Below are 16,332 nucleotides of genomic sequence, written 5' to 3' on the forward strand. Positions count from 1 at the left end.
GTTAGATTGAAGGTTGAGAACGCGTACTTTTCGAATTAAGTCGTCGCTAAGACGTAACACCTCCCCCCTTTAAGAGAAGCACCTAGAAATTTATTTTCTAGTGCTTCGGTATAAATATATTTTATTATAGCTTATTATATAATAAGACAACATGTACATTTACTTATTTATTTAATTGTATTACAAAGAATTTCTATAATTTCCATGTTAAGCAAATTTTAATTTTTCCCGATTGACGACCCTACATCTATTTTTATAACTAATATTTTGTTTCAAATACTCGATTAATATTATATGCGAACGTTCGGGCGATTCATTGGATTGCGGATTAAATGCCGTGGTTTTTATTTGCTTACAACGGTATTGTTTTGAAATTGCCCTTAGTAAAGAGCCTGTGAAATTTGTTCCTTGATTAGTCAGAATATTGTAGGGCGCTCCAAATATGTTACAAAAATTATGGACTATGCCTTCCGCAATATCAACGGATGTAGCTGTCTTTAGAGCTACTAATGTTTTTTTTGGAAGTGGTCTATCAGTATCCATGGCAATTTTGTCGAATGCTGCCCCTGGCGTATCGGTTAGTATCATCTGCTCCTTGGACTTTATTCTAACTAATTTCTTTAATTAACAACCTTCGCAATTTCTAATAAATTCTTGTATATCCTTTTCATATTTGGTCAATGATACCTTTGCCTAATTCTGTTATATGTTTTTGTTACGCTTTTATGTCCACCGATAGCCAAAGTGTGGTATTCCGCAAGAATGTCACCTCGCTGTTCCAGTTCTGGGATAAAAACTTCATTGCAACAGATTAAAAATTTTTTTCTGCAATTTCATCCTGGAATCCCCCTATCGCCTCGTCCGTTATAGAAGAATCTGCCCTGACTCGTGTAAGCTCTGATGCCATATTAAACCGTTTTTTTCTTCTTCGTGAATCTTCCGCTACCACCGGTTTTTATGTCTTCTTTGTGAATATTACGATCCTACTGCTATCAACACAGATAGACGAAAACTTAATGAAACTTCTTGAAAAGTTATGCGAAAAAGAACATACACAGGAGAATAAAAATAAAAATTTCAATAAATAAATTATGTGGAAAATTTGTGTTGGATAAATTTGAAGGAAAGAAAATGAATGCGAACCAATGGTTACAAATATATGAAAGTGAATGCTACAGATAAGACATAAAAAATGATGCTGAAAAAATTGAAATTTTAAGATTATTTTTAGATGATACGATAAAGGATTGGTACCACTCAATGTTAATTAGACATTCATTAAACTCTGAGTGGACAACATGGAAAAATAATTTTTTACAAACATTCGCAGATAGAGGTTGGTCATCTGTTACTTATGCTTTAAATTACAAGTATCTCACTAGTTCAATCCTAGAGTATGCATTAAAAAAAGAGCACTTACTACTGGAAATAAATAAAAATATGGATAATAGAACGTTAGTGGATTTGATTGCTGACGGACTACCAACATTTGTAAGAAACAAAATTGACAGACAAGAGACTAATAATTCAGTTGATTTATTTAGTGAACTAAGGAAATATGAAAACATTAGTGGGAAAAATTTATTAAAAAAAATAAATGAAAATAGACTAAAAGTAATAAAAACTGAAACGAAACTGACTTTGAAACAGCATTGTAAAATTTGCGAAAGTAAAGGTAAGAAAAACAGATATCATCCTGAAAATTTGTGTTGGTTTAAAGAAGAAAGGACTGAAGATAAAATAAACAATTCCATATTACAATTCGACACTTTCGAAGATCCAAAAAACTAAATATTCTCCCGCTGATTGAAATTAAGGTGTTACTAAATAACACAATTGAATGCACAGGTATTTATGATCCTGGTTCAAACATAACACTAATAAATTTCAAATTAGTAGAAATAAAAAATTTGACAAGAGACAACTTTAGTAGCACAATAAAAACAATTAGCGGTAGGGAAAAAACTGATTGCTTAATAACATTAAATGCAAATATACTAAACAAAGAAGATAAAATCAATGCATTTGTGTATAATAATGAAAATTTCAATCATAATATGATATTAGGACTAGACACTATAGATAGATTTGGATTGACCCATGATAGGAGTTTAAATATCCAATTACAAAAGAAATAAAACAAAAATTAGAAAAAAAAGAAAAAGTATCAGAAGATATGCTGACACCAAAAGATATCTTCTTCCAGCGTCCAAATAGGCATATTGCCTGTTCTTCATCGCAACTCGCTTCTTGTAGGTATATTGTCCGCCCATCGTTTTCGTGGTCTTCCTGGACTTCGTTTCCCTAGTGGTGATCTATCCTAGCGATCTTCACAATTCGGTCTCCTGTCATTCGGGTTATGTGATCGTTCCACTGAATTTTCCTCCCCAATACCCAATCATTGGTGTTGTCGATTTGGCATGTTCTTCTGAGGGCTTCACTTCTTTGTCTATCCCATAGAGATTTTCCGGTTATTCTCCGGATTATTTTCATTTCCGCTGCCTCCATCATCTGGCGGGTTTTAGATGTCTCAGGTCTTGTAAATACGGCTTTTTGTGTCAATTCTGAGATATTTGTTGCGGAATATGGTGTCATTGAGTTGTGCCGCAGCTCTTGTTGCCTTAACAACTTGTGTTCTTACTTCCGTTTCTATTTCACCAATGCTGGAAATTTCTATGCCTAAGTAGTCAAACTTCATCACTTGTTGTATAATGCTCCCATCAACCTCCAATTTACATCTAAGGGGTATCTTGGATGTGGTCATGCACTTAGTTTTGGATGTAGATATTACCATCCCAAGAGATTGAGCCATTGTGTTGAACTCATGTAGAAGTCTCTGCAGATCGTCTTCATTTTCCGCTATTAAAACTGCGTCGTCTGCATAGCATATGATTTTCAGTTCTTTATCTCCCATCCTATAACCTCTCTGTCTACAGACTTTTTTTATAATTTCATCCATGATAATATTGAATAGTAGCGGGCATAGTGAGTCTCCCTGTCTAATGCCTCTTCTCAGTGTTATGGGTTCTGTTAGTTCGTTATCTATCTTTGCCTGTATGTTGTTGATCTGGTATATATTGTAACGCTCCCGCCCAAAAACACAGATTTCGTAAAACAACAAGAACAGAACTTTATTAAACAGCGCGAACTCTTACAACCGTTAAGGCCCTTTCTACAGTTTCCCGTATTTCAAACACGTCGGTCCTTTCCGAGCTCCTGTCAAGTTCTGTCGATCAACAACTCGTAGCTTGGAAACGGCTTTCACGTCCTTTTTCCAAGGACGGCTCGAAACAGGGTCGTAACACTACTCCCCCTCTTCGAAATTGTCGTCCCGACAACTGCGGTCTTCGTTTGGCGCCCTAACATTGGCTCAGAGATGTGATGTTCTGCCATGGCCTTCTCTTCGCCGTAACCCGACCTGGTATTCACCCGGAGCATCAACTCACTCCGCCTAGAGGGAAAACCATGGCGTAAAAACCCCTAGGAGGCCGACGCGCCTGCCAGCAATCTTCCGTTTCCTTCTTTGGCTCGACGTTCCCACGCTTCCACAGCCTCGCTCTTTCTCCAGGACAGCACGCCTTTCCCAGGACTGTTTTTTTCCCTTCAGAGTAGTTCGAAACTGAACGCCTTCCCCCGGGAAACCACGTCTTTCTCTAGAGCTTCATAAGGAACCTTCATACCCACCCAAAACGGAAAACAAGAACTGCAGAAAACTTCCCGAATTAAACAGCTTAAAATAAACTTAATTTTCCCCCCAAAGTAAACCTACGCTACTCTAGCTTTCTCCCCTTACTCTCTTCCCCCCTCTCCGTAAAAGGAGCAAGACGGTCCGCGTGCACCACGCGCTTTTTACCCCTACCAGACCTGCCAACACTAAAAACTAAATCATTAATTTTATTAAAAATAAAATAAGGTCCCTCCCAACAACTCTCCAGCTTCTTTGCTCTTCCTTTTTCCCGCCGAGGATTGAACAGCCATACCCTCTGTCCTTCTTTAAAATCCTTCCTCTTGGCCCTTCTGTCATACCAAGCCTTCGTCCTACAGGACTTCATCTCCAACCGCTCTTGCGAGCGAATGTATCTCTTCTAGCTTCGACCTGAGACTTGAGCCATAGGTCCCCGAAGATACTTTCTCCTCTTCGCCCGGAGGACACCCCCGCAGCAAATCCAAAGGCAAGCGTAGCCCCCTTCCTCCCAGCATTTCCGCCGGAGTAAAACCCGTTGTCTCATGCTTCGAAGTCCGATAAGCAAGTAAGCACATCGGTATCCAACGGTCCCAATCCTTCTGATCTTGGCTGATATACTTGGCGAGGTAGTCAGTAATCGTTCTGTGCTGCCGTTCTACCTGTCTGTCCGATTGTGGATGTAGCGCCGTAGTCCTCGTCTTGCGGATTCCAAGCCGTTCCGCAACCTCTTTCATCAGCCGAGACTCAAAGTTCGTGCCTTGGTCCGTATGGAGCTCCAACGGAACCCCATAACGTAAGACGACTTCTTCTACGAATGTCTCCGCAACCGTCTTCGCTCTGAAGTTCCTCAGAGGAAATGCCTCTACCCACTTGCTGAAGCAATCCACGACAACGAGCAGATATCTATTTCCCCGTGTGGACTTCGGGAATGGACCCAGGATGTCCAACTGCACCCTTTCGAAGGGCGCCCCAACGTTGAAGATCTGCATCTTACTACTCCCCTTCTCCGTAGGCCCCCTTCTAGCGATGCAAACGGGACAAGCCTTGCACCACTCCTCGACATCCCGTTTGCAACCCAGCAAATAAAAACTCTCCCTAATCCTGTTCAGAGTTTTATTGACTCCAAAGTGTCCTCCCGCCGGATTGTCGTGCGCCATCTTAAGGATCTCCTTGGACCGAGCATCCGGAACAACTACCTGTAAAGTGAACGTTTTTAAGTTCGGATGCTCCCATCTCCTGAAAAGTACCCCCTTCTCCAAGACCAAGGAATCCCACTGCGCCCAATAAACTTTCGCGATCGGCCCAAGCGCCGAAATTTCCTGCCAGGACGGCCTTCTACCGTTCCTCTTTGCCTGAATCAGCGGCCCGATGTTCCTATCTTCTTGCTGTGAGTTGCTCCAGTTCCTGGTTTCATCTTCTCCTAAGATTATCCTTCCAACCTTCTCAACGTGGGCGTTCCCCGTTTTCTCCTGCTTAGCGCAATAAGAGCATCCAGACTCCGCACACGGACGCCTAGATAAACCATCTGCGTTGCCATGCACCCTTCCCTTCCTGTGCGTGACCACGAAGTCATAGCGCTGTAAACGTTCAAGCCATCGCGCGAGCTGCCCGTCCAGCTCCTTAAACGAGATGAGCCACTGCAAGGAGGCGTGATCCGTTCGCAACTCGAACTTCGCTCCGTAGAGATAATGGTGGAAGGTCTTAATCGAGTCCACCGCAGCTAGGAGTTCCCGCCTCGTGACGCAATAATTCCTTTCAGCCTTGCGGAAAACCCTGCTGTGGTAGGACACAACCTTCTCTCTACCATCCTGGATCTGCGACAACACTCCACCCAGGCCGTGCTCCGACGCATCTGTATCCAGGATAAACCTTTCTCCCTCCACTGGGAAAGTCAGAATCGGAGGAGTTACCAGGGCCCTCTTTAACTCTTCAAACGACCGCTGGCTCTCCGAATCCCAGGAAAACTTCGTTTCCTTCTCCGTCAGCACGTACAGGGGTCTGGCTATCTGCGAGAAACCCCTCACGAACTTCCTGTAGTAGGAGCATAGTCCAAGGAAGCTTTTCACTTGAGTTTTACTCCGGGGAACCGGCCACTCTACCACCGTCCTGATCTTCTCTGAATCTGTGGAGAGACCTCCCTCGGAGATGACATGGCCCAAGTACTTTACTTTCTTCTCGAAGAACTTACACTTCTTCGGATTGATCCTCAGCCCAGCTGAACGGAGCCGCTCAAAAACTTTGCCTAGATTAAGTAACATCTCCTCGAACGTGCGCCCGAAAATTATCACGTCATCGAGATAAACTAGGCAGCTTCGGCTCAATAATCCCCTCAAAACCCTCTCATCAGTCGCTCGAACGTCGCTGGGGCGTTGCATAACCCAAAAGGCATAACCCTGAACTGCCACAATCCTCCTCCTACTGAAAACGCCGTCTTACTCTTATCCTCTGGGCGCATCTTCACCTGCCAGTATCCACTCTTCAAGTCCAGGGTCGTGAACCAGACCATGCCAGCCAAGCGATCTAAAAGATCATCTATCCGTGGCAGCGGATAGAAGTCCTTCTTCGTGACTTTATTAAGCTTCCTGTAGTCCACGCAGAATCTCAGTGTTCCATCCTTCTTTCGGACGAGCACCGCTGGGGACACCCACGGACTGTCTGATTCCTCTATCACCCCTCGCGTCTTCATCTCCTCGATGATTTTGTCTACTTCCTTCCGCTGATGAAGTGGAATCGTCCGCGGTGCCTGCTTAATCGGGACGCTGTTTGTCAATTCTATCGCATGCTCCACGACGTCGCAGCTCCCGGCTCCCGCATCTTCCGCAAATTCCTTTGCATGGGACCGGAGAAATTCCGCAAATCGACTCTTCTGCTCTTCCGTGAGATTACTAGAGTTCCCCTCCAAAATGCGATCGAGCACCTCGCTGGTCCCCTCCACAATCCTTGACACGGTGCCTTCATTTTCTGAAATTAATTCCCGAAATTTCCCGACTAAACCGGCCTTAGACAGGAAATCCCTCCCCAAAATGCAATCATCACTGATCTCCGCTACAACTAAAAACAACTCCTCCGAAAATTGCCCTAACTCCACCTTCGCCTTTACCTTTTCCACGGCAGGAAAAACCTCCCCCGTTGGATAACGCAAACGCGCACCTAACCTAACCCTCTCGGAATCCCCATCCACGAACCTCGGATTTACCAACGAGACGTCGGATCCAGTATCCACCAATATCCTGCACGGCTCCCTATTCACCTTCCCCGCGAAAATAACCGACTCCTGCTCTTCTTTCGCGTGCACGTCCTCCACCTTCTCACGAGGGGCCTAGATGCTCAACCGGACTGGACCCCGTCAATCCGGTTCCTGTTAGTTTCCCTTGCGCCTGCCTTCACGGCACTCCTTCTGGAAGTGACCCGTCCTTCCGCACTTCCAACACGAACTTGCGTTTGCGGAACGCGTTTCCCGCGGAGCCGCCACCTTCGGTCTCCCTTCCCGGCGAAGAGAACCACCCCCGCCGGCGCACCCATCCGAACATCTCTCGTCGTCCTTTGAGCCCTTCCGCCACCAAACGCATTGAAATCCTGCCGCCTAGGCATGGGCTTATAGGCGCAAGCTTCCCCACGTTGAAAGCGTGACACCTCCGACGACCTGGCTCTGTAGATCGTTTCGAGCTCCAACGCCCTCACCGCTGCAACACGCAACGACTTGACCCCCTCGATTTAAGAGTCGTCCGAACCTCGGGGTCCCTGATCGCATTCAGGAATTGGCCGCAAGCGATCTTATCTTGAGTCTCGGCCGTGCACTCTGAGTACACAAATCGGGCCAGGCGCTCCAAATCCGCGGCTAGCACTGCCAAATCCTCTCCAGCTTCTGCCTCCTACTCGCGAATTCGTGTAGCTCTTCTGCTGATTCAGACGCTCCCTGTAGCGCAGCTCCAGCCTTGACTTCAGCGCTGCAAAAGAAAATTCCTCGCGGTCCCCGAAAGCCTGTAGAACCGCGCGCGCCTCCCCCCGTAAACTCGTCGCGAGAGCCAACGCCTTCACCGATTCATCCCAGCTATTCGCCCTAGCCACCAACTCGAAATGCGAAAGAAAATCTCCCAAATTCCCCTCCCCGTCGTACGTATCGGGTTTCACGGCATAACCTAACCCTGTCACTTCTACGCGACCTGAACCTATCCCCAAACCGACTTCACGCTGGCGCGGACGCTCCGCGGCTAACATCTGCCCTGTTTCCCTACGCTCCCATCCTAAGAAATCCCCCCGAGAGCAAAAGGAATACTTAGCTGCGGTCCACTTCGAACTGCAACGTCCGTAGCTTCCAACCGCGCGTTTAATTCAGCGTTTCTCCTCTCCTGCTCCTCCAACTTCCCTCGCTGATAATGCAGCTCCTCCCTAAGCTCCTTCACCAACGACGCGAGAGCCTGAAACTCCGCTCCTTGAACCCGCTCCTTTTCCTCTGCCTGCCTTCCCCGACGACCTCTGGCAGCCATACAAAACTCACGCACACGTTTCCGTACAAAACGGATCAAAACGTATCCCGGACGAGCCCCCAAAATGTAACGCTCCCGCCCAAAACACAGATTTCGTAAAACAACAAGAACAGAACTTTATTAAACAGCGCGAACTCTTACAACCGTTAAGGCCCTTTCTACAGTTTCCCGTATTTCAAACACGTCGGTCCTTTCCGAGCTCCTGTCAAGTTCTGTCGATCAACAACTCGTAGCTTGGAAACGGCCTTCACGTCCTTTGATACGTTCAAGTTCTTTGTAGAAGTCTTCAATTTTCTGATTCGCTTTATTCTCGTCTGGTGCATAAATGGACAAGATATTTAGTGGGGACGAATCAGTCAGCAACTTGAGCAGTACAATTCATGATGATATGTGTTGACAGCTTTCGATCTGGTTGATGTATCTTTTATGTAAGGCAATGGCAACACCCTCCTTAGCTCGCTCGCTCTTTTCAACGCCGCTGTATATCATAATATATTCACCGTATATTCTTTGGCCCTTGCTTTTCTTCTTCGTTTCTTGGAGTGCAGCAATGTCTATTTTCTGATTTTCAAGTTCTTGTAGAATTTCTTGTTCTTTGTTATTAAGGGATTTTACATTCCAAGAGGCTATCCTTGTAATGTTTTTTATTTTTCAATTCGTTATCCGTTTTCTAGCATGGGTCGTCATCAGTGTATCCGTCCTATTCCGAGGCGCGTTGTGGTTTCTTCGAGCTTGTGCTTTATTTTACGTCAGGCAGGTAGCTAACCTAACCTAACAACCCTCCTCCTTTATTCGGGCTTCGGACCGGCAACATGACCCTCACGATCATATAGGCGAATTTACCAAAAGATATAAAAATTAAAAATAATAATAAAATTAAGATAGAGGGGAAAGGAAAAATAGAATTGGAAAATGCATTCACCAAATTTCAAGTAAATTCTTATGAAAATATTAATATAGAAGAATTCAATATAGATATTCATCATTTAGATACTGACCAAAGATGTCCAATTATTAAGCGATTAGAGAATTATAAAAGCATATTTGCAAAAGACATATGACATTAGTGTATTTGCCAAAATTCCTCCAACACGGAGTCCTCCGGCGATTTGATTAATCTTTTTATGAGAAGGGTGAAAAGGTGAATTAGAATAAAATAAAACACGTGGTTGAGCCAATAAGTGCAATGCTTTATTGGCTCGTCAGGGAAAAAGCCTTACGGCAAAAAACCTTGTTGGTATCAATACAATGGACGACGATGGATCACGGACTATGTCCGTGATCAACTTCTCGTCACGATTAACCCGGATGGGTAATCACGTTAAAAGAAATAGAAATTATATTTCTCACCGTTAATTATCGCCTCTACTTCTACTACCGGGTTACCACCTCTACGTCTATTACCGGGTATATCTGTAAGACGTATTCGTCTTAACAGATGAATTCTTTGCCTCTCTAATATTCCTCTCGCTTGTAGTCTCCGGGTATCTTGTTTCCAAGTGTTCTCGTAAGCGTCCAGCGTTAGAATAGACCGAATGTCTTTGGTAATGGGCCCTGCAGGGTGCACTCACTCGACGGTCGAGTGGTGGGGGTTATGGATGCCGGGTACTCATACTCTCTATCGATTTAGTGGGCGCATAGTAACTTTCGATTTTTAGTTACTATGGATTTTTGGTTATGATCGATTCCGATCGTACAATTAGTAACGTCAAAAATTACGAAGCATTTATAGACCTGCAAACAAACAAGTATTGTTCAAAGAGACCATACAGATGTTCACTAGAGGACAGAGCGGAAATTGAAGGCCAAGTAAATAATTTATTACAACGTCCGTTTATTGAAGAATTTTTCGGCCCTTTTGCAGCGCCAGTCACATTAGCTTATAAAAGAGAGGAAGGAAGAAAGAGTAGACTGTGCGTTGATTTTAGAGATCTGAATAAACTGATAGTGCCTCAATTTCAACCGTTTCCCATAATTGAAGATCTAATGGTAAAGACTGTAGATTGCAAGTTCTTCACAACACTCGATATAAATTCAGCCTTCTGGTCCATACCATTGAGTGTTCGAGATAGATAAAAAACTGGGTTTGTGACACAAGAAGGTCATTACCAATGGACGGTTTTATCGTTTGGATTGAAAACATCTCCATCAATTTTCTAAAGAATCTTAGTAAATATAATTAGAAAACACAACCTATTAAACTTTGTCGTGAATTACATAGATACGATGAAAATGACGAAGACAAGTTAAAAACAGTCAATATTATAAACCTGAATAATATAGTAATTGATCAACAAACGAACACAAGTTTAAAAGATAAGAAATATCTTATCATGAAAAATAATATTTATTATAAACAAGATAAAAAGAAAAGTAATAAAATAGTCCTAAGTGAAGAATATAGTAAAATAACAATGAAAAAACCCATGAAGAATTTTGCCATATTGGAATGAACCAATTAGAAGCAAAAATGAAACCATTTTATACGGCACCAAATATATCGATTAATATAAAATTGATATGCAAAAACTGCGAAATTTGCATCAAAAATAAAACAAGATTAAATAAGAGATTTGGATTGATGTCACACTTGGGTCCAGAAGAAAAACCGTTTCAAATAATATCAGTGGATACAATTGATAGCTTCAGTGGATAGAGATCGACGAAAAGATATTTACATTTACTGGTGGACCATTTCACCAGATTTGCTTATATCATATGCTCTAAAAATCAAGTAGTCCTAGACTTCATAAAATTAATCAATAAGACTCCTAAGGAAAGTTAGATTAAAATATTACTAGCAGATCAATATCCGGCGATCAACTCAAAAGAATTCAAAAATTACCTCAAGGAGAGAAATATTGATCTAATTCACACAGCAGTAGATGCACCCATTTCAAATGGATTGAATGAGAGATTTAACCAATCTTTGATAAATAAGATTAGATGTATGCTTAATAGTGGTGATAAAAAAAGGCTTGATCGAAGATCGCAGAAGAATGCGTGAAAGTATACAATAATACAGTCCATACAGTAACAGGATTTTCACCTACTCATCTAAGTAGCGGTGAGTCTACGGATTTACTTCCTCCTGAATTAAAAGATACAAACAAAGATTCTAATAATTTAGAACACGATCGCTATATAGCACTGCTCAGATCAAAAAAATCACACATATGTAGGATTCCAATATAAAGATGAATAGAATGTTTTAATGTGAATACAAATTAATCTGATACAATAATAGCTGTTTGCTTCTTAAAGGCTATACGATGACTAACTGTTCACTTGCATAGCAACGTACCGCTGCACGTCGCTACCTCCCAAAGGTCCTACCAACCATATCGTATTTTGTTTCGTAGCCCCTTTGTCTAATTTCCCTTCCCACACTCGGCCATATCTGCATCTCTTTCGGCCCCCGAAGGGAACTCTTCGAACGGTTTCATGTAATCCGCCGCCGTTGTGGTGATCTTTGGTCCTTCATCCCCACCAACACGAATCACTTCATATCGGTTATTTCTCTTACATCTAGATATCTTATACGGACCTAAGAATTTCTTTTGTATCTTTAACCCCGCACCAAACTGCGTGCGCTTTATCGCTACTAAATCGCCTTCGTTGTAAACACTCGCTTTCTTACATTTACGGTTATAATTACGCCTATTCTCTTCTTGAATTTTTAACAGATTTTCCTTCGTTGCTTCTCTCAGTCTTAAGCGCTCGTCAGAATATTGCAATATCGCATCTTTCTCTATTAAGTCTAAAATAGCTAAATCTTCGCGCTGCTTCATTTTTACGCCAAACATCACCTCGAAAGGTGACGCATCTACACTACGCTGATAAGTGCTATTAATCGCTCTTTGGACCTTATCTACGTGCTTATACCACTTGTCAGGCGCGTCCATCGACATCTTAGTCAGTACCGAGATAATAATTCGATTAATTCTTTCAACCTGACCGTTTCCTCTCGGTATACCGGTGGTAGTTAGAACGTGCTCGACCCTTTCCGTCATACAATACTCTTTAAACTCTTTTGCCGTGAATGCGGTTCCCTTATCTGTAATAATACGTGTCGGATTACCGAATGTTCTCTGCTGTATCCCAAGTTTTTCTAACGTTTCCCGTGCGGTTGTCGTCTTAGTTGGGTATAGCCACACAAACTTAGAAAACCCATCTACCACTACCAAGATATGCTTATAAACTTTACTCGTCGCTATCATCGGCCCTAGATAGTCGACATGATAAGTCTCGAGCGGTCTATCCCCCTTCGGTATCGGCTGTAACTGACCTTCCTTTTTCCCCTGCTTACGCTCCGCTAATATACACGGTACACAACAGCTGATGATCTTTTCGATTTTTTCTTTCAGACCCGGTATATAAAATTCTTCTTTTATTTTTTCGGCTACCTTTCGTACAGAGAAATGACCACCTTCGTGAATCTTTCTTATGATATTAGACTGCATGCTCGTAGGCAGCACTATCACGTTCTTATCGTTTACACGCTTCATCAAAATATTATTTTCTATAATATAATCTTCGTATGTCTCTTTTCTACTACAAGACGTATGACACGTAATCTTTCCTCTTCTTCCTGCTTCTTTCTTATATTTTGTAATAACGTATCTTCGATACACATTACCGGATAACGACTAAGTGCATCTACATTCTTCATTCTTTCTCCTGGACGGTGTTAAACTTCAAAGTCAAATTCTTCCAATGACAACGCCCACCTTGCTACCTTCGGTGCTAACTCCCTTTTCTTTAGCGTCTTTTGGAATGCCTGGCAATCCGTAACTAACTTAAATCTTATTCCTAACAAATAGACTCTAAACTTCTGAACTGCTTTAATTATCGCTAGGACTTCTAATTCATACGAATGGTACTTCCTCTCCGCTTCCGACGTTTTATAACTCATGTAATGAACCGGATGGTAATTATTTTCGTTGTCGTATTTTTGCAATAATACGGCGCCAAACCCGTCTATACTTGCATCAGTATGCAATTCCGTCATTGCTCCGGGGTCATAAATACGGAGCACCGGCTCTTGAGACAAAAAATACTTTTATCGCGAATACGACTCTCTTTCAACGGTATCAAAGACAAATGCCTTACCTGTCTTTAACAAATCTGATAATGGTCTTGCTATCTTAGCGTAATCCTTAATAAATTTACGAAAATATCCTGTCAGACCTAAGAAACTTTGAATATGTTTTCTATTCTTCGGTTCCGGAAACCGTTGTACCGCTTTTACTTTCGTGGGTGATGGCCGAATACTCCCATTCCACACCACATGTCCTAAGAACTCAATTTCCTCCCGCAGGAACTTGCATTTCTTCCAATTTATAATTAACCCGTTCTGAGCTGCTACCGTTAACGTTATTTCCAACTTTTAAACGCATCTTCGTAATCGATACCTGGGATAATAAGATCGTCCATGTATGTTAACACTATTTTCTTCCTTACCAAATCGCCAAAAACCTCATCAATAAATCTTAAAAAACTGGCGGGACTGCTACATAACCCAAAAGGTGTTCTAAGAAACTCAAATTGCCCGTCTGGAGTAACAAACGAAGTGAATTTACTATCTTCCTCAATCTTGACATGAAAAAACCCGTTCTTAAGATCAATTGTCGAAAATACCACTCCCTGTGTCAACGCATCGAGACAGTCTTCGATCAATGGCATTGGAAATCGATCTCTTACACCTTTGCATTTCATTTACGGTAATCAATACAAATCTGTAAGTTCCGTCCTTCTTAGGTACCACTACTACCGGACTACTATATTCACTTGTACTGTGTTGAATTATTCCCTCGTCCAACCATTCGTCTAATTGTTGCGTAACTATTTTTTTCTCTTTCGGAGCCAATCTCCTCGGCTTAGAACAAACTGTAATATTATCCGTCAACTTTATTTTTGTCTCTGTTCGCGCGTCTGGTTTAGTATTTGGCTTATAATTTTGTATTAATTCTTTTATGCGCACCTTGTACGGTTATTTTACGTCTATTTCATCCGTATCTACATATTTTATTTCCATTATCGCCTTTATATCTTCTACTTCTTTATTTGCATTCATATCGTCTGTATCCGTCCGTCGCTCGACATAACCATAGTCGCTCGATTTTACCGATCCCTCGCTTATCTCCTCGCTGAGTCTTTTGTCTGGTCGTCTTATTTCTACTCGCCCTTTATTTATACGAACGTCTAACTCTTTCAGCAACTCTCTTCCTAAAAGAACTTCGTATCTCATATCTGACTGACTTACTACAAATACATCCGTTTTATATCTACCGTCTTCGATATGGATATTTACTTCACATCTCCCTATTGGCTTTGTTATCGCATTACCAAACCCTGCTAATCGTCGAGTGGTTTCATATAATCTTGGTCTTCCTAATTTATTATATAGCTCTGAATTTATAATGCTTACTTCGCTGCCCGTATCTAATAACGCATATGCTAACAAACCATTAATCCTGATCGCAACTCTATCCGTAGTAGATTGAACACAATTGATACTTGCTTTATTTTCCGACGGCTGCTGTGATTTATTACAATGACTCGCTATGTGACCGAAATTATTACATTTAAAACATTTGAGACCTTTTTCTTTGTCTGGACAGAAACGATAACTATGTGCTTCCGAACCGCACCCGTAACAATGGCCTTTCTTTATCGCCGGAGATCTACTGATACGTGTCGACGCTACGTTTCCTTGATTATCTTTTCTAAATCGCGTTCCTTGTACGTTATTTTCTTTAAGTTTATCAAATATTTGAATATTATTTTTAAATTCTGTGAGCGTTCGGGATCCGTACAATACTGCCTTATCGCGACGTTCGCCTAACAAACCATCCGCTATGTACTGTATAAGGGCGTCTTCTTCGATGTTACCTTGATTCGCGATTTCTTGCATACTATAAATGTACAAACGACTACTTTCGCCTGGTTGTTGTCTACGCTTGGACAACTGCTTATGAATCGTGGCTGAATTTACCTTTACCTGAAATTCCCTAATCAAACTACGCTTTAAGCTGTCCAATGATTTAATTTCTCTTTCGAACGATATAAATTGTCTTGCCGCTCCTTTTAACATACGTTTCCCGTAGATAAACTTCTGCAAATCGTTCCATCCCAACAATCCGCTGGTATCTTCAAAATCGTGGATCCAATGATCTATCAGTAGCTTATCCTCTCCGTTGAAATATGATAGGCTTTCTTCCACATCCTTTATGGAAAACGAAGCGAGTTGTTGCGTAGCAACGCTAACCGCTCCTCCTTCCCCGCGTTGTCCACCCTCTGTGATTCTTCTTCTCGTTTGCCTTCGTCTCCTTCTTCTTCTTCTTCTTCACTTTCTTCGTCTTCGCTTTCTTCATCTTTCATCGCATCTCAAGCGATTTCTTAACGCCTGCTTATTTCCGACTGTGGATAACCTAACTTCTTGCCGCTTCTTTTAACTCCCTTAATTTCATGGAGTCAATCTGCTCATAGGTGTAAGTGACGGCTTCTTCCTCGACTGCTTTACCTTGACGCTTTCGTTCTTCAACTCGTCTTCTTAGTGACGTGTTTTCAACGGTCTTTTCGTTCAATTCCTCACGTCTAACTTCCTGCTCATCCGTACTTGTTTCGAGTGTTACCTTCAATTGAGCCATCGTTCAAACATCTACTTTTCTTAATCTTAATGTTTCTTTATCGTCCTCCTATATCCCCGTTACACCAACACTACCGATTACTTCACAACTTTACTTTAGTATCACGCGTGGTCAACTTTCCTCGCCCAACACTCTTAATCAACTTAGAGTCGGATTCACACTGCTGGTAATTGTAACGTAACTTTCGACTTGATACAACTTTATGCAACTTCACACGACTTTTACGACTTTATACGACTTTATACGACTTTCTATTGCACACATGAAATCTATTCTCTTTTAATCCCGGCTGAGCCCCCAAATGTAGGATTCCAATATAAAGATGAATAGAATGTTTTAATGTGAATACAAATTAATCTGATACAATAATAGCTGTTTGCTTCTTAAAGGCTATACGTTGACTAACTGTTCACTTGCATAGCAACGTACCGCTGCACGTCGCTACCTTCCAACGGTCTTACCAACCATATCGTATTTTGTTTCGTAGCCCCTTTGTCTAATTTCCCTT

At 42.0% G+C, this 16,332-nt stretch overlaps 2 protein-coding genes across 2 annotated transcripts; both read right to left on the bottom strand.

Annotated features, from left to right (window-relative positions):
- Nucleotides 1-2,530: 2,530 nt before the first annotated feature.
- Nucleotides 2,531-2,914, bottom strand: LOC122520489. The gene has a single exon (XM_043640548.1). It carries the CDS (start codon nucleotides 2,912-2,914, stop codon nucleotides 2,531-2,533), a length of 384 nt encoding a protein of 127 aa, XP_043496483.1.
- An 11,288-nt stretch (nucleotides 2,915-14,202) lies between these two features.
- LOC122520490 lies at nucleotides 14,203-15,824 on the bottom strand. The gene is made up of 3 exons (XM_043640549.1): nucleotides 15,611-15,824; nucleotides 14,486-15,324; nucleotides 14,203-14,400 (listed from the first exon to the last, which is right to left on the bottom strand). Exons 1-3 carry the CDS (start codon nucleotides 15,822-15,824, stop codon nucleotides 14,386-14,388), a joined length of 1,068 nt encoding a protein of 355 aa, XP_043496484.1. The 3' UTR covers nucleotides 14,203-14,385.
- Between the last annotated feature and the right edge of the window lie 508 nt (nucleotides 15,825-16,332).

The sequence above is a fragment of the Polistes fuscatus genome, unplaced genomic scaffold (genome assembly GCF_010416935.1).
Source record: "Polistes fuscatus isolate 324 unplaced genomic scaffold, CU_Pfus_HIC Scaffold37, whole genome shotgun sequence".
In the NCBI taxonomy this organism is placed as follows: Eukaryota; Metazoa; Arthropoda; class Insecta; order Hymenoptera; family Vespidae; genus Polistes; species Polistes fuscatus.

Bases quoted from the DNA above. Each gene is read 5' to 3' on its own strand.
- LOC122520489 (XM_043640548.1), bottom strand. From the start codon at position 2,914: ATGGGAGATAAAGAACTGAAAATCATATGCTATGCAGACGACGCAGTT.
- LOC122520490 (XM_043640549.1), bottom strand. From the start codon at position 15,824: ATGGCTCAATTGAAGGTAACACTCGAAACAAGTACGGATGAGCAGGAA. The intron at 15,325-15,610 runs GTTAGGTTATCC...ACGATTTTGAAG, and splicing joins GTTAAAAGAAGCGGCAAGAA to ATACCAGCGGATTGTTGGGA.